The sequence below is a fragment of the Ovis canadensis genome, chromosome 21 (assembly GCF_042477335.2).
Source record: "Ovis canadensis isolate MfBH-ARS-UI-01 breed Bighorn chromosome 21, ARS-UI_OviCan_v2, whole genome shotgun sequence".
NCBI classification, from domain to species: domain Eukaryota; kingdom Metazoa; phylum Chordata; class Mammalia; order Artiodactyla; family Bovidae; genus Ovis; species Ovis canadensis.
This window is the reverse complement of record NC_091265.1, coordinates 66,875,046-66,889,036: the sequence shown is the minus strand read 5'-3', so window position 1 is coordinate 66,889,036 and position 13,991 is coordinate 66,875,046. Positions and strand designations below refer to the sequence as shown.

The 13,991-nt window shown below is 69.5% G+C and overlaps 2 protein-coding genes across 7 annotated transcripts; both read right to left on the bottom strand.

The window, feature by feature from the left end:
- Window positions 1-203: 203 nt before the first annotated feature.
- SLC25A22 (solute carrier family 25 member 22) lies at window positions 204-7,284 on the bottom strand. Of its 5 annotated transcripts, XM_069566415.1 has the most exons (11): window positions 5,770-5,835; window positions 5,123-5,258; window positions 4,127-4,265; window positions 3,908-4,033; window positions 3,742-3,797; window positions 3,065-3,155; window positions 2,477-2,595; window positions 2,195-2,369; window positions 1,955-2,109; window positions 1,797-1,872; window positions 204-1,707 (listed from the first exon to the last, which is right to left on the bottom strand). In XM_069566415.1, exons 3-11 carry the CDS (start codon window positions 4,144-4,146, stop codon window positions 1,557-1,559), a joined length of 969 nt encoding a protein of 322 aa, XP_069422516.1. In that variant the 5' UTR covers window positions 4,147-4,265; window positions 5,123-5,258; window positions 5,770-5,835; the 3' UTR covers window positions 204-1,556. The 5 variants fall into 5 exon arrangements, with proteins under 5 accessions (XP_069422516.1, XP_069422517.1, XP_069422519.1 ...); XM_069566416.1 differs by lacking the exons at window positions 5,123-5,258; window positions 5,770-5,835 and adding an exon at window positions 6,997-7,284; XM_069566418.1 differs by lacking the exons at window positions 5,123-5,258; window positions 5,770-5,835 and adding an exon at window positions 6,997-7,156 and having other exon boundaries at window positions 4,127-4,260.
- A 98-nt stretch (window positions 7,285-7,382) lies between these two features.
- Window positions 7,383-13,493, bottom strand: PIDD1 (p53-induced death domain protein 1). 2 transcript variants are annotated; one of them, XM_069566407.1, is made up of 16 exons: window positions 13,054-13,493; window positions 12,355-12,734; window positions 11,505-11,918; window positions 10,956-11,165; window positions 10,816-10,870; window positions 10,445-10,646; window positions 10,232-10,357; window positions 9,762-9,941; window positions 9,535-9,682; window positions 9,316-9,451; window positions 9,085-9,235; window positions 8,881-9,004; window positions 8,691-8,809; window positions 8,500-8,613; window positions 8,197-8,396; window positions 7,383-7,983 (listed from the first exon to the last, which is right to left on the bottom strand). In XM_069566407.1, the coding sequence occupies exons 2-16, from the start codon at window positions 12,656-12,658 to the stop codon at window positions 7,725-7,727; spliced, it is 2,742 nt and encodes a 913-aa protein (XP_069422508.1). In that variant the 5' UTR covers window positions 12,659-12,734; window positions 13,054-13,493; the 3' UTR covers window positions 7,383-7,724. The 2 variants fall into 2 exon arrangements, with proteins under 2 accessions (XP_069422508.1, XP_069422509.1); XM_069566408.1 differs by having other exon boundaries at window positions 13,061-13,253.
- Window positions 13,494-13,991: the final 498 nt, after the last annotated feature.

Sequence of the window (13,991 nt, the reverse complement as noted above, 5' to 3'; positions counted from 1 at the left end):
GCGGCTTAGCGTCAAGGTGAGCGGCTGAGGCGGGCTTTCTCCCACCTCCATCAGACCGCGAGGGAGTCAGGAGGCCATTCTAACCAGGCGCCCCTACAGCCAGTGTGCCATAGCTGGGCAGGCGGACCCAAGACAGGAGGGGGAGCGGAGCCAGTTACCAGGCGAGCGGGACGCCCTTCACCCCCAAGAGTCTAGAAAAGGCATCTACTTAGAATATTTATTTATCTTCTTACAGGACAAGACACAAAAAGTTACAACTTCTTAAAACTCTTTAAAAGAAAAAAATAGAATTCTGTAAGCAGCAGCAGCAGCTTCCAAGGTACAGATGTGACGGGAGAGAGCAGCTCCCAGGAACAACCGTGAACTGGGGGGCCCAGGCCTGAGCCCCAGGTAGTGTCACTGGGAAGGGGCCTCCGGGAGGGGGCCCGGGGGTGGGGCCACAGCACCGGCACATCAGATCATCACCAACACGACCACGTGGCTGGGGGTGGAGCAGGTCTGGACGAGCTGCCTCAGGTCACAACATCAAGGGTAGGGGAGGGCAGAGCTTTCCTAAGTGTGGTCAGGGGCCTTACCCAGAAGCCTGGAGGGCAGGCTAAGCCCGGGGAAGACCGGAGGGGCAGCTCCTGGTGCCCCCCAGAAGATGCTCCCGGGCTCCATACTGGTCCTCATGCCCGTCCTCCCCGACCTCGAGGGGGCGTGGCCTCAGAAGTAGGGCCGGGGCGGAGAGACGGATTCCTGGACGGGGTCACTGGGGAGTCAAGGGCACACACCCACGCGCGCTCACACGCTTCTGCACACACACACACACACACACACACACTGCCTGGCCACGTGGGGACGGCTGGAGGCCCCCACAGCCCTACCCCTGAGGGGCCAGGGCAGCAGAGGGTGGCCGTCACCCGCCCCCCACATTCACACACACATGCACAAAGCCTCGCATGGGCTGGGTCCCCAGCTGGGTCCCACAGTGGGGGCGGGGGACCTGTCCTGGGAGTCAGCACTCAGGGCCACCCCCAGTCTAGGATTCCTGGCTCAATGTGGGGGCAGGAGAGCCCTATCCTCCTGCAAGGCTGGCCAAGGCAAGTGAGCGGCAGCAGGGGAGGCTGGACGGACAGACGGAGGGGTGGACAGAGCCGCTTGTGCTCGGCAAGTTAATAAATAGGTTTGTGCGGGGTCCCCTTGGTGGACTAGGGGCCAAGCCTCGGGGTCAGGAGCTGGTAGACTGGAGGGGAGGGTCTAGCCTGCCCAGCCCAGGCTGGCGGCCCCCAGTCCAGAGACCAGCTCTGTCCCTGGGGGTTGTTCAGACCGGGGCAGAGGTGGGCAGGGCTGGCTCCAGGAACGTTTCTAAGTAAGACGTTGGTCCCGGGGGCGGTGTAGCCAGGGCCCCGCCAGGCGTGCGTGCCTACCCTGCACTCCCCCTCTCCCCACCCCTACCCGTCCGGGCGGGGAGAGACTCTTGTGGCGTCCCGGGGTGGGTGGGGGGGGGCTGCCTGCCTCGGCCTCAGCCCCACTCTGGTCCCGCTCGACTGGAGGGCGAGGGCGGCTGCCCGGGCTCAGGGCTGGATGCGCGGCAGCACCAGCAGGGTCTCAGCGATGCCCAGGAAGTAAACCACTTGAGCAATGCCGAACAGCGGGGCAATGACCAGGGCACGGCAGTAAGCGCCCTTCAGGAAGGCGGAGGGGCCCTCGTTCCGCAGGATCTTCCTGCAGGGAGACAGCGGGGGTTGGGGGTGGGGGCAGAGCCACGACGCTGGGGCCACCCTGCCCTCCCCGGCCCCTGGGGGCTCACCCACCTGGCACAGTCCAGGAATCCTGAGTAGGTGTCCTCGTTGATGCCACGCTGCAGTGACTGGAGCCGAGTCTTAACCACTGCAAGGGGCACACGGGTCAGTGTGGGCCTCCAGCCCGGACCCACCCCCCAGCCCTGCCCTGCCCCAAGCTGGGCACCGACCATCACAGGGGTTGACGGCCACAGCAGCCGCGCTCCCAGCCACGCAACCGGCTAGGAAGGACACGTAGAAAGGCGACTTCTCCCCAGGTGCTGGCCGGCCCAGCTCGTTCAGGTTGGCGAAGAGGGGGAAGTAGACGATGGAGAAGGGGACGTCCCTGTCGGGGGATCGCAGGGTGACTGGCTGGGACGCGTGGGGCGGACGGGTGCGTAGGCCTCCCCTCGCCCTGCCTGCCCCCCAACCTGAGCAGCGTGGCCCCCAGGCCCTTGTAGAGACCAGCGATGCCACGGCTCCGCAGCAGGTCCCTGGTCAGCTGAGTGGCCGTGGGTCGGGGGGTGGCCGGAGCCTCCACCGAGGGCTGGGCACTCCCCTGGCCCGAGAGCTGGGCCTGGGCGGACAGGATCTTCCTCTGGGCGGCTGGGGAGAAAGGAGGCAGCCGGCTGGTCTCCCTCGGAGCACGGGGTGGGGGCGGGGACGGGGTCAGCCCCGGGGTCAGCCCCCACGCCCCGCCCCCCAGCCCTCACCGAGGCGGCCCGCGTCCTGGAGCTGGATCTTCAGCATCTCCATGGGGGTGGTCACGATCACCTGGCAGGTGCCGGCCCCGCAGCCCGCCAGCATCTCCTTCAACAGGGTCAGCTGCTGCCTGCAGTAAAGAAGGCGGGGCTGTAAGGCAGAGGCAGAGGCCCTGGCAGGGCTAGGGGACGTGAAGGGGGCGGGACTGGTGAAGACAGAGGCGGGCCCCCTCCCCCGCCGCCCTCCAGAAACAGGCACCGACAGATGCTCACAGCGGGGCCGGGGCCGGGCCGAGGACTGTTCTCAGCAAACAAAACTGGAGGCGGGGTGGGGGGTTCAAGCGCTCCTCGGGACTACCGCCCTTTCACCCTGCCCTCCAGTGATAGGGAAAACTGGCCAGTGCCCCCCAAACCCCAGCCTACAAGAGGCAGCAGGCAGTGGCTAGGGGCCAAGAACCCCTGGGGCCTGAGCACGGGGGGGCAGAGGAAGCAGGCCCTGCAGGCCGGGGTGAGGGGCCCCCAGGACGGCAGGTCCTTCGTCCTCTGGAGGCACAGGCTCCCCTCCCTTCGTGACTGTGGCCCCAGCAGCCAGCCCCTCACCCATCCTTGGAGAGCTGGTGTCGGAAGAAGTCGTTGGCTGCCAGCTTGATGGCCTTCTCAGGGGTGACGAGGGTCAGGTTCACGGCGGCTCCTGCGTGGCGCGCGGATGGGTCAGTGGCCGGGGCCGGGAGGCTCTTGGCGGGCACTTGCCTCTCAGTTGGCAGAGCCCTCCCCCCGCCCCCTCCTGCCTTGGCGGCTCCTCCCGCCCTCTCACCCACATTTGTGCCCAGTGGGGGTGGGGGCAGCGTGTCCTCCTCCAGGCGACCCTCCCGGTCCAGCGGGTGGGCCTCCATGAGGAACACCCCCTCTGCAATACAGAGGTGGGGGGCCTGGGGGGGCGCTGCGTCCAGCCTGGGGTGCGCCAGAGCTGAGGAGGCAGTGTGAGCCCCTCTCCGTGCAAGGACTCAGCTGCACAGCATCTGGGCAAATCCAGGCTTGGTGGTTGTCTGCTAAGTGGCTTTGCAATCAGGCACCCCCCTTCCCCGAGAGTGTCCTGGCGCAGACAGTGTCCCACCTGTCCCGGGAGGAGGTCCTGCCATGCTGGGTGCCGGCAGTGGTGGAGGACGGCGCTGAGCACTGCCCTTCCCCAAACCCAGCCAGGGTGTAGCTGCAGCCAGCCCCCACGGGGTGCATCCCCACCATCCATCCAGGCCCTCCCGCCCCCCGCCCCGCCTCACCACGGTACATCCCGAAGTAGCCCTCTGAGCGGATGGTCTTGATGAGGCAGTCGGACCTGCAGCCCCAGGGGTAGGAGGGAGCCAGGGGTTAGCCAGGGTCCAGTACCAGCCCCCGCCTTGACCCAGGCAGGAGTGCCCCCAGGCCTGCCCCCACCCCCCAGCTCACATGCTGGTGTACACGCGCTGGCCATTCTGCTGGTTCTGAAGCCTCGTCTTGGCCAGGTCGATGGGGAACACGCAGGTGACCCCGATCAGGCCGGCGATGCCGCCATTGATGAGCTTGGCTGGCAGGCTGCGTGGGCAGACGGGAGGTCAGGCGGCCTCCTTGGCCATAGGCCGGCCAGGAGGGAGGGCAGGGTGGGGTGAGGCTGGGCTGGGCTCTGACCTGATCTGCTTATCGGCCATTTAACTCAGGAGCACCCAGGTAGGAGCTGTGGAGCTAGATGCCAGACAGCGGGGGAGGGAGCGCAGGGCGGAGGCTGGTCCTCTGCTTTCAAGGGTATTTCCAAACCAGCGCTTCTGTCCTAGGAGAGAGGGGACTGCAACCAGCGGGGGCGGGCAGACGGGAGAAGCACACCAGAGGAACAGGCTTCCTTGTTTTTCTTCCAGGGACTCGCAGGGGCTCCGAGCGGCTCCCCCAGGCCCCCAAGCCCACTCAGGCGGGCTACACGTTGTGGGCTTGCAGCGTGCCAGGAGGCCCACCACCTGGCCCCATCCCTGGGCCACCTGGCTTCCTCTCAAGGTTCCCCACCAGCGCGTCCTCCCAGCTGGCCTTGCTCACGCTCACATGCACCGAGCCCTTTAAAGGGCCAGGCGCCGCCTTTCCCTGGGCTGGGCTGTGCCAACCCCATCCTCAAGCAGCCTGCTCTGTCAGGAGAGGGGTGACAGAGCCCCAGGGGCCCCTGCAGGGCTCAGCTCACAGCTGCCCAGGTAGATGCACCCAGCGCAGGTGGAGCCCCTGCTCATGGCACCTCCAGGCTGGAGCCCCAGACCAGGCTCCCCTGGAAGAAGCACCAGCTCAGCCACAGCCAGCCTGTGCCCATCCTCCCAGGAACTTCACCCCCTGACTGCACACACACACACAGGCTCGCTGTGGCTGGCCCACCCCCTCTTCCCGGGGGGCAGGCCCAGGAGGCCCCTCTCTCTAGGGGCAGGGCTGGGGAGCCAGAGCCGGCCCCAGGGACCTCTGGCGGGGGGCGCCCCCCAGCCGGCGCCGAGACCAGCTGTCCCTGCCTCGCACCCGCAGCGCCGCTAGTCCGGTCACACGGCTGGCTCACACCTGCCGTCGCTCGCGGACCGGTGACCTTCACCCCGGCTTCCCCGGGCCGGGCGGCCCCCTGCCCCCTCGGCAGCCCGCCGCCCCCGCCGTGGTCCCGCTCACCCCGGGCGCGCAGGACCGGCTCCTCCACGGCTCCTCCTGGAGACTCCAGCCCGCGGGCGGCGGGCGGGCGGGGAGGGCCAGCGGCCGGGGGCGGCGCCGGCGGCGGGGATTGGCTGCGGGGCGGGGCGGGGCGGGCCTGGGGGGGGGCGAGTTTCTCTTTCACTTTGGGCGGGAGAAGGCGCCCTGCCGCCGCGGGAGAAGGGATGAGAAGGGGGCGTGACAGCTTCTGGGAGGCCTGGGCTGGCCTCCGAGCCCCCTCCGGCCCATGAGGCAGCGGGTCTGACGGGCTAACCCAGCCGAGCGACGCAGCCGGTTCGCGGGGCCCCGGCCCGCGGACGCCGTGCACCGAGGTGTTCCCTGAGCTTTCCTCTGCGGCCAGCAGGCGGGCTCTGGGACCCCAGGAATGGGGCTCTCTCTGTGCCCGGGGAAAAGGGAATCCGGAGCCGTGGGGTGATGGGCTGTGCCCACTGTGTCTGTGGACCGTGTGTCTTCTGGGAGGTGCATTTCAGGGAAAACTCATGCGGGAGCGGAGAAGACACGCTTGTCTGCTGCAAAGGCCAGGGGGTGGCTGGGTCGCAGAGACCACCCGCTGCCACCCACATTCCCAAAACCCTCTGACCCGCCCAGATGCCTCCCAACGAACTCACCCAAAGCCTCAGTGCCCCAGTCTCAGAGAAGAGCCTGACCTCTGCACTTCAACCTGACCCTCTCTCCCCACCCCCACTCCCAGGTGCAAACTGGCCGCAGCCGACTGTTGTCCCCGACCCTTGGGGACAAGGTCCACACTCTGCCCTCTTGGACCTGAGCGAGCCCACCAGACGCCACTTCTTGCCCAGTGTAAGGGACACCTGGATGCTGGAGTCCCGGAAGGGGAGCAGCTGTCTCGGGATAGAGGCGCGCCTGGAGATCCCAGCCTGAGACCGTCAGCCCTGGGTCCGACCCTGGCGCTGGGATGGAGGAGACGCTTCCGAACCCAGTAGTGTGGGGAGGGCCTCTGCCGGGGGAGGACGGGCAAGGGGTCCTCTGGGCCAGGAAGCCTCCTTTTCCTGTCCTCACTCGATGGTTCCTACCACCTGCTCATGAGACAGCTCAGAGGGCCCTCCCCTTGCACCCCAGGTTGCCATAGAGACTCGGCAGCCCCAGCGCGGCCTCAGGCCCCGGGCTGTCAGCCCTCCCGGTCGGTCTCCCCCGGCTCCTGCAGCGTCCTCAGCTGGGGCTGCAGGCGAAGCTGTGGACAGCTCAGCTCAGAGGCCCCCCCAGGAGGTAAAATCTGCCACGAAGCCACTGTACTCCCTCACCCCCAGGAAAGGGAAAGGCTGTGAGGCTCCGAGTCTGGGACCGGCCCTTCCCTCCCCATTCATCTCCCTCCGCCCCTTGCCCCGGAGAGGCGCTTTCAGTCCCGCCGGCTGGAGGGGCGCCAACCTGGCGACAAAGGAGGCGCGGAGTGGGGGTTCAGGGCTGCGATTGGAAGCCCGGCTCAACTCCCTGTCCAGCTGGAAGGAGTCCCCATGAGGCCCGGCTCGCCACGCTGAAGCCCGCCAGGCGATGGCGACTTCAGCCACCCACGTGTCCACGTACGTCCCGCAGGGCCCCACGTGCCGGTCCCCCACGGCCCGGCTCGTTCCTTGGGGACTGGCCTCCGTCTCCCGACCGGCGAGGACACGTGTGCGCGGGGAGCGCGCCCGGCACCGCCCGGGGCCCGGCCTCCCACACTCGGGCGGCAGCGGATCCGAGCATCCGCCGGCGCGGGCCCCGCAGAAACCGCCTCGTCCGGGCAGATGTCACTTCCCACAGCCGCCGTGGTGCCCCTCGACTCCGCCGCCGGGCTGCACTCGGGTGGGCGCAGCGGAAGGAGCCGCCAGGGGGGCACTCACCGCGCGCTCTGCCGCCGCTGCCGCCGCCTCTGCCGCCGCGCTGGCCTCCCCGCCTCGCCGCGCGCGCGGCTGCACCTAAGCGCGGGGGCGCGTCCGCTCGGCGCCGCGCGCGCTCCGCCCCCGGCCGGCGGTTGGCTCGCGGACTCCGGCTCCCCCTCCTGGCCACCCGGGCCACTGCCCTCGGCAGGCCCCAGCCCGGCGCCAGCCCGCGCTCCAGGTCTCCACGGGTTTTCACTGGCCGTTCGACCTCGCGCCGGTGCATCGGCCAGGGACTACTTCCGTCGGGCCAGCGGATGGGGGTGCGCTGGGACGAAGTGTCCCTAAGGGAGGAGCCGTGGGAACTGAATTGGCCAAAGCGGGCCCCCAACCAAAAGGCAGATGCGCCATCCTGCACACGACTGTATTCACCGGGCAGCAGCTGTTACTTTGCAGCTGGGACTCCACTCCCTCCCTGAGATCAGGACCCAGTGCAGGCCGTGGGCGCAGACCAGCGGGAACGAGAACTGTGCAGAAGGAAGTCTGTACCCAGGCCCGCTTGCAGCAGAGCAGGGCCGGGCCTCAGATCACCTGGCCGCCCCTGGCGTTCCACCGGCCTCTCCACCCGAGAAAGTCAGTGCTGAGACAGCGACCAGGCAGTGCATGTGTGTTACACGGGTGGGGGTCACTCTGCTCACACGCAGGGCAGGTTTGAAAGCGGGAGCCTCAGGGTCCAGCCCGAAGTCCGGGGTCTAAGCCTGGGCAGGCTCTGGGGAAGGTGACGGCGACCGGTCAGGCGAGGCGAGGTTCCTGGGGGCCAGGCTCGTGTGACGGATGCCCTCCTGGTACTTGCGGCGGCCAAGCTCCAGGACAGCCCGCACCTCTTCGGCCACGTCCCGCCGGTCACTCTGCTCCAGAGCCTGCACGAGGCGCCCCGCGGCCCCCGGCTGCCCAGCCTGGCGCTCCGCCCAGGAGAAGAGCATGTGGCGGACCTGCCCATCCAGGTCATCCCTGGGGGGACAGGGGAGCAGTCGGGGGGCCCGCCAAGACCACCCGCCGAGCCGAGGGCCTTGCTCTCCCTCCTGGCATGGGGCCTTGCTCCCTGGGCCAGGGGCAGCCAAACCCTTCCTTTCCTGCCCGTCTGCCCTGCCCTCCCTCCCCTGGACGGAACCTCAGCCAGCCTCTGGGCGGAAGCCAGCAGGATGAGAGAGGCTCAGAACTGACCGGAACTCATGCCGGATGCGCTGGAGCTCACGGTAAGGCAGGCCCAGGTGCAGGGCCACAGCTGGCCAGTCAGGGCCCAGGCGCCCGGCCACATTCAGCAGGTTGCTCTGGGTCAGGAAGCCAGTCTCGGCGTCGCCCAGGTTCAGAGGTGCCAGGGAGAGGCCAGGCTCCCGGGTCGGGCCCTCGCATCCCCGCAATCTCTGCGGGCAGGTCGAGGTGGCAGTGAGCCCCGGCCTCACCCCAGCCCACCCCGGCGGCTCCTCCCCCGTCCCCTCCACACGGGGCTCCCCAGCCAGGCCTCACGGGCAGCTTGATGGGCAGAGTGGCCATCCACAGGGCAGCTGGGCCCCTCTTCTGCCGGGCAGCCTCTGCCTCCTCAGGCACTCCCTCCGGCACCTCGCCCCGGTAGAAGGACACCTGGGGAAGAGGAGAAGGTGGGCTTCGGCGCTCTGGCTTTGGCCCGGGCAGCCCGGGGCGCCCACTGCATGGCCCACCTGGCCCCTCACGGCCCGAGCCCGTCGGTCCAGGGCGGTGGTCACGTACACCTCCTTCAAGTTCTTCAGGTGGGAGTAGAAGACAAAGCAGAGCCTGCCCTCCACGCAGTCGGGGCGGTCTGCGGGCACAGGGGGCTCAGCGGGGGCGGGGCGCAGGCCCAGCGCCCCGCCCCCGGGCGCCCGGCCACACCTGCGTCGATGTCGATTCCCCTCTCGAAGGCGGCGAAGAACTTCTCGCCCTCAAACATCTCCACGGTGTCCGAGGGCTCAGGGCCGCGGTATCGCTCCAGCAGCCGCCGCAGGGTGGCGTCCACCTGGGGGGCGAGAGACCCGCTGGCTGGGAGGCCGACGCCCTGCGCCCCTGCCCCGTCCCCCGGCCCTCCGCCGCCCCCACCTTGCTGCGGGGCAGGCACTGCAGCAGGACCTGCTTGGGGTCCCGGCGTCTCTGCAACGCGATGAGGTTCACGCGGTGCAGCCGCAGCCGCTCCCAGGCCTTCTGCGCCAGGCTCCCCACGCAGGCCTTGGTGGTGTACCAGAGCCAGTACCTGGAAACGCGGGGGTGAGGGGGACCCTGCAGGCTGGGGGGCGGCTGTGGGGAGGGGGCCGAGGAGGTGGGGGCACTGACCAGGAGAAGCGCGTGACCCGGAAGCGTGCGTACAGGTGCGTGAGCTCCAGGGCCACCTGCGCCGTGACGTCGTCCCAGGCGGCCGCGGGGGCAGCCCGATGCAGCAGGTGCAGGCGGGCACGGTCCAGACTCAGGCCTGGGGGGTGCAATGGCTGAGGCCTCTGGCTGGGGCGCCCCTCCTGATCGCCGCCCCCGCCCGTGCAGCACCGCTGCCCTCACCTGTGACGCCGGGCGGCAGAGGAAGCTGGACAGTGACTGGCCGGAGGAAGCTCGAGGGGCTGCTCTGCGAGAGGCAGAGCAGGGGGCTGGAGGCCGCCTCGGGCTCCCCGAGCAGGGCCTGCAGCTCTCTGCTGCCCACGTGCACCACCTGGAGCAGACAGGCCGCCCCTGCGGTCACTTCTGTGCCCGGGCGCCTCCGCCACCCCAGCGGGCGTCCCGGCCCCCACCTGCATGCGAACGTGCCGGGGCTCCTCGGTGGCCCCCGGGGGGAAGGTGACCCTGACCCCGGCGTGTCCCGAGGAGCACAGCAGCGTCCCCTCCGGCGGCACCAGGCGGGCATCGGACACAGGGCGCGAAACCACGAGGAACCAGGAGAAGTGGGGCACCTGGCAGTGGGCCCAGAGCCGCTGGCGTGGGCGCAGAACACAAGGTCAGGGCCGGCAGGGAGCGTGGGCATGGGCGCAGGGCATGGGTGAGGGTCAGCGGGCCGGGGCCGGGGTGGCGGGTTGGAGCAGGGCTGCGGGTCAGGGCCAGAGGGCGTGGGCGCAGGGCATGGGTCAGGGGCGGCGGGCTGGGGCAGGGCTGCGGGTGCGGGGCAGGGCTGTGGGCGCGGGTGCGGGGCACAGGTCAGGGCCGGCGGGCTGGGGCGGGGGACAGGTCAGAGCTGGCCCTCCCCGATGGCCCAGGCCGCCCTCACCGTGGGCGCCTCCTCCTCCAGGCAGGTCTCTAGGTCGCTCCAGCTGTTGCCACTCAGCGTCCTGACCACCACCTCGCGGCAACGCCGGGCCCGCGGGGGCACGAAGAGCAGCCACAGGCCCACCTCCTACCAGGCGAGGGGGGCGTGAGCGCCGGGGCACGTTGGGCCCTGCTCTCCGGGGCCCTCACCCACCCCACCCTGCCCCGGCCGTGCCTGCTGGAAGGCCGCCCCGTGGGGCTGCAGCTCTAGGACCCCGCTGAGCAGAGCGTCGTGGGGACCCAGGGGCACGAGGCGCGGCTCCGGCGGCCACAGGCGGTAGCGGATGGTCACGGGGGCAGCAGCAGCCCCCGCAGGGAACTGCAGGCGGACGCCGCAGGCCAAGGTCACGGAGCAGCCTTGGGGGGTCACGGCAAAGCTGAGGGAAGACAGGAGCGCACAGGGTCAGACATAGCAGGGTCCCCTAGGTCAGTCTGGCACCCCGGGCACCCGTGGGAGGCCCTCGAGGCACAGGCAGGTGCTCGGCGAAGGCAGAGTGCCGAGGTGGACAGAGGCTTTTCCAGCCCAGCCCCTCCCTCACGTCACACCTGTCCAGATCTGAGGTCAGCAGCAGCCTGGGCATTTCTGGGACGACGGGTGTCCCTGGGGAAGGACAGATGTGAGGTTAGGCCAGTGATGACACCTGCGTCCTGTCTGTGGTCTGCCCCCAGCCCCACCGCGACCCTACCTGAGGGGGTAGGGGGGTCAGGAGGGGGCCTGCCCAAGGGGTTTCCTTGCAGCCGCACGAAGGGGGCATCCAGCAGCTCAGGGGGCACGTCCCGGAGCTGGTTGTCCCTCAGGTCAAGCCGGGTGAGCAGCGGGAGGCAGGCCAGGCTGGCGGGCACCGACGCCAGGAGGTTGCTGTGCAGAATGAAGAGCCGTAGGGCCCGCAGCCCCGCTGCGGGAGGCGCCGGCTTAGGGCCAGCAGAGGATTGTCACGGCCACCCCCGTCCCCGAGTGCCAGGCCAGCCGGCTCGCACTGGGGCCTCCTGGGAAGCCCTTTCAGTCTCCGCCCTGTAGCTGGACTAGAGAGCTCGGGGAGGCCTGTGCAGGTGGAGAGCCTTGCCAGCCAGGGAGGCCGGGGGCACGCAAGGGCTGCTGGGGGGGCGGACGCTCAGGCGGGCTGGCCCGTGTGTACAGGGCACCGCAGAAGACAGACAGCCGCAGAGAGGGGCAGGGCAGCCAGCGGCCCACAGGCACTCCCCACTGGGCCTGGGGAGCCAGGGCCGCGACTCACCAAGGGAGCTGGGGAGGCTCTGCAGCCGGTTGGAGGCCAGATTGAGCTCGGCCAGGCTCCCCAGGCCTCCGATCTCAGGGGGCAGGGCCTCCAGCAAGTTCCCAGAGAGATCGAGGCGCTGCAAGCTGGACAGGGCCCCCAGGGCTGGGGGCAGTGTTCGCAGGCGGTTGTGGGTGACGGCGAGGAAGGTGAGGGCGGGGAGGGTCCCCAGGGCCGCGGGCAGTTCTGAGAGGCAGTTACGAGACAGCAGGAGGGCGTCCAGGCCACACATCTGGGGGACGCAGGCCGGCAGTGTCTCCAGGCTGTTGAAGCTCAGATCCAGGTGGGCCAAGTGGGCTAGGCTGCTCAGGCTGGCAGGCAGCGTGGTGAGTGACCCCCGGAGGCAGGCACCCAAGGCATCCCGATGTTGCCCACCTGATGAGGGAAAGGCAGACAGACGTGGCCGTCAAATTCAGAGTCCCAGGTGAGCCCAGCTCTGCCAGCCAGGGAAACGGGTACATGGAAACGCAGAGCTCTGCCCCAGCCCCAGCAAAGCAGAGACAGACAGATGCTGGAGAGAGCCACCCGCAGGTGGGGTGGGCAGACACAAGCGGCACAGCCTCGTCTCCGCTGAGAGCCAGCGCCAGTGGCCCGCCTCAGGAGAAAGACCCACCCTGGGGACTCCCGGAGACCCCACTGTGCAGCTGCTGGGTCCGGGAGTCCGGGCGCAGCCAGCTTCCTCTTGGAGGAACGCAGCTGGGTAGAGCTGTGCAGGGAATAGGGCTGGGGCCGGAGTCCACCTTTCGCGACCAGGAAGCAGAGGCAGGAGCTAGAGAGAGGCTGGGCCAGGGCTGGGACTTGGGGGGCTCACCTTTGAGGACCAGGGAGCGGAGGCGTGGCAGGCTCCAAGGCAGCCGGGCCAGGGCGGCCTCCAGCAGCTGAGGGTCCTCGTGGCCACTCAGCTGCAGGAAGTCCACCTCCAGCAGCTGAGGGGCCTGCTGGGCACACAGGCGCAGCAGCTGGCGGCAGCCCCCGGGGTGCAGGTGCAGGCTCAGCCGGTTCCCTGCCGGGAGCGGGGGCACCTCCGGCCCCGCACTCGCAGCCTCTGAGGCATCTCTCGCAGCATCTTCTGGGGCTGATGTCGCGGGCACCGGCCCCGCCTCCACCGCAGCCATCGCCCAACAGCCGTCCTCGGGGACCAGACATGTCCCAGCTCGCCAGGCAGGCCTGCTCAGGCAGGGCCCGAAGAGGCTGCAGAGTCAGGGGGAGGAGTGGGCTGGGCGTCCTCCCAGCCAGAGGAAGGGGGACTCGGGCTGGGGGGAGCCAGGCCTGCTGGTCCAGAGTCCAACGCCTAGGCTGGACAGACTGTCACCGACATGGGCTGGGCAACAGGACTCCCCGGGGCTGGGAAGGCGGCAGGCAGGAGACCTGAGTGCAGAGGGGCTTGGGGACATGCCTGAGGGACTGGGGGAGGGAGGCTTCACACCCTGAGTCCACAGACTTGAAAAGGGACTCCTAGTCCAGCGCCGCCCCCCCCCCCCACTCCGCCTGCTGGGCGCCAGAGTCCCACCTCCAACCTTCACATTTCTCGGCTCCAACCCGAGGCACTGGCTCTCATCTACCACGTGGGGGCGGTGGCCCAGGAAAGGACGCGAGTGATCCTGCCCGCGTCTTGTCCAGCAGTGCGAGGGGGTTCCTGAGAACGGGACCCCACTTCCTGGCCCCTGGTGGAGGACTCCCCTGCCACCAGCTCGCAGCTCGGTCCGCAGGGGAGGTCGGTGCACCGCGCAGTCGCCGCCCCCACGGCCTGGGGCGTGTCCTGGGAGAGAGAGCACCGCAACACCCCCACCCCAACCTCCGCGTCCCCTAGACGCGCCCGCGGCCCGCGCGGCACCTGCGCTCCCGGCGGCGCGTTTCCGGGTCCGGCCGCGTGGGAAGCTCGCCTGGCGCCGGCAGGGTCCGCCGGCAGGGGTCTCAGGGTCCCGCCCGCCCCTCCCGCCCCGCCTGCTCTCTGCCGGACACCGCCCCGCCGCACTCAGCTTCCTGTCTGCCGGCGTGCGTCTGTGCGACCGGCCTTCCCGCGGGAAGGCCCGCTTTTCGCGCCACAAAGCCCAACCTTTCCGAGGCTCTCGGTCCCTGGGCCCGCTCTGCTCTGGTTGCGCATTCCCGGCCCCGTGTTAAAATGGACCGGTGCGCTCTCTGGCTGTAGGGGGTACTGAGGCCTGATCGCAGCTGCTGCCGCACGCCCACTTCCTGCCGGAGGACAGCACCGAGCTCCCCAGCCAGCCCCCAAAGGCCTCCTCTCAGGCCCCGTAGAGCCCAGGGCCCACCTTCCATGACCCTACCTTACGGGCACAGTCTGGGCCACCTCCCAGCGCCGCCCCCCTCCCCCAGCCCCAGCGGGCTTCCCCATAGTGAAGTTGCTCAGTCGTGTCCAACTCTGCGACCCCGTGGACTGTAGCCCACCAGGCTCCTCAGTCCAGGGAATTTTCCAGGCAAGATTACTGG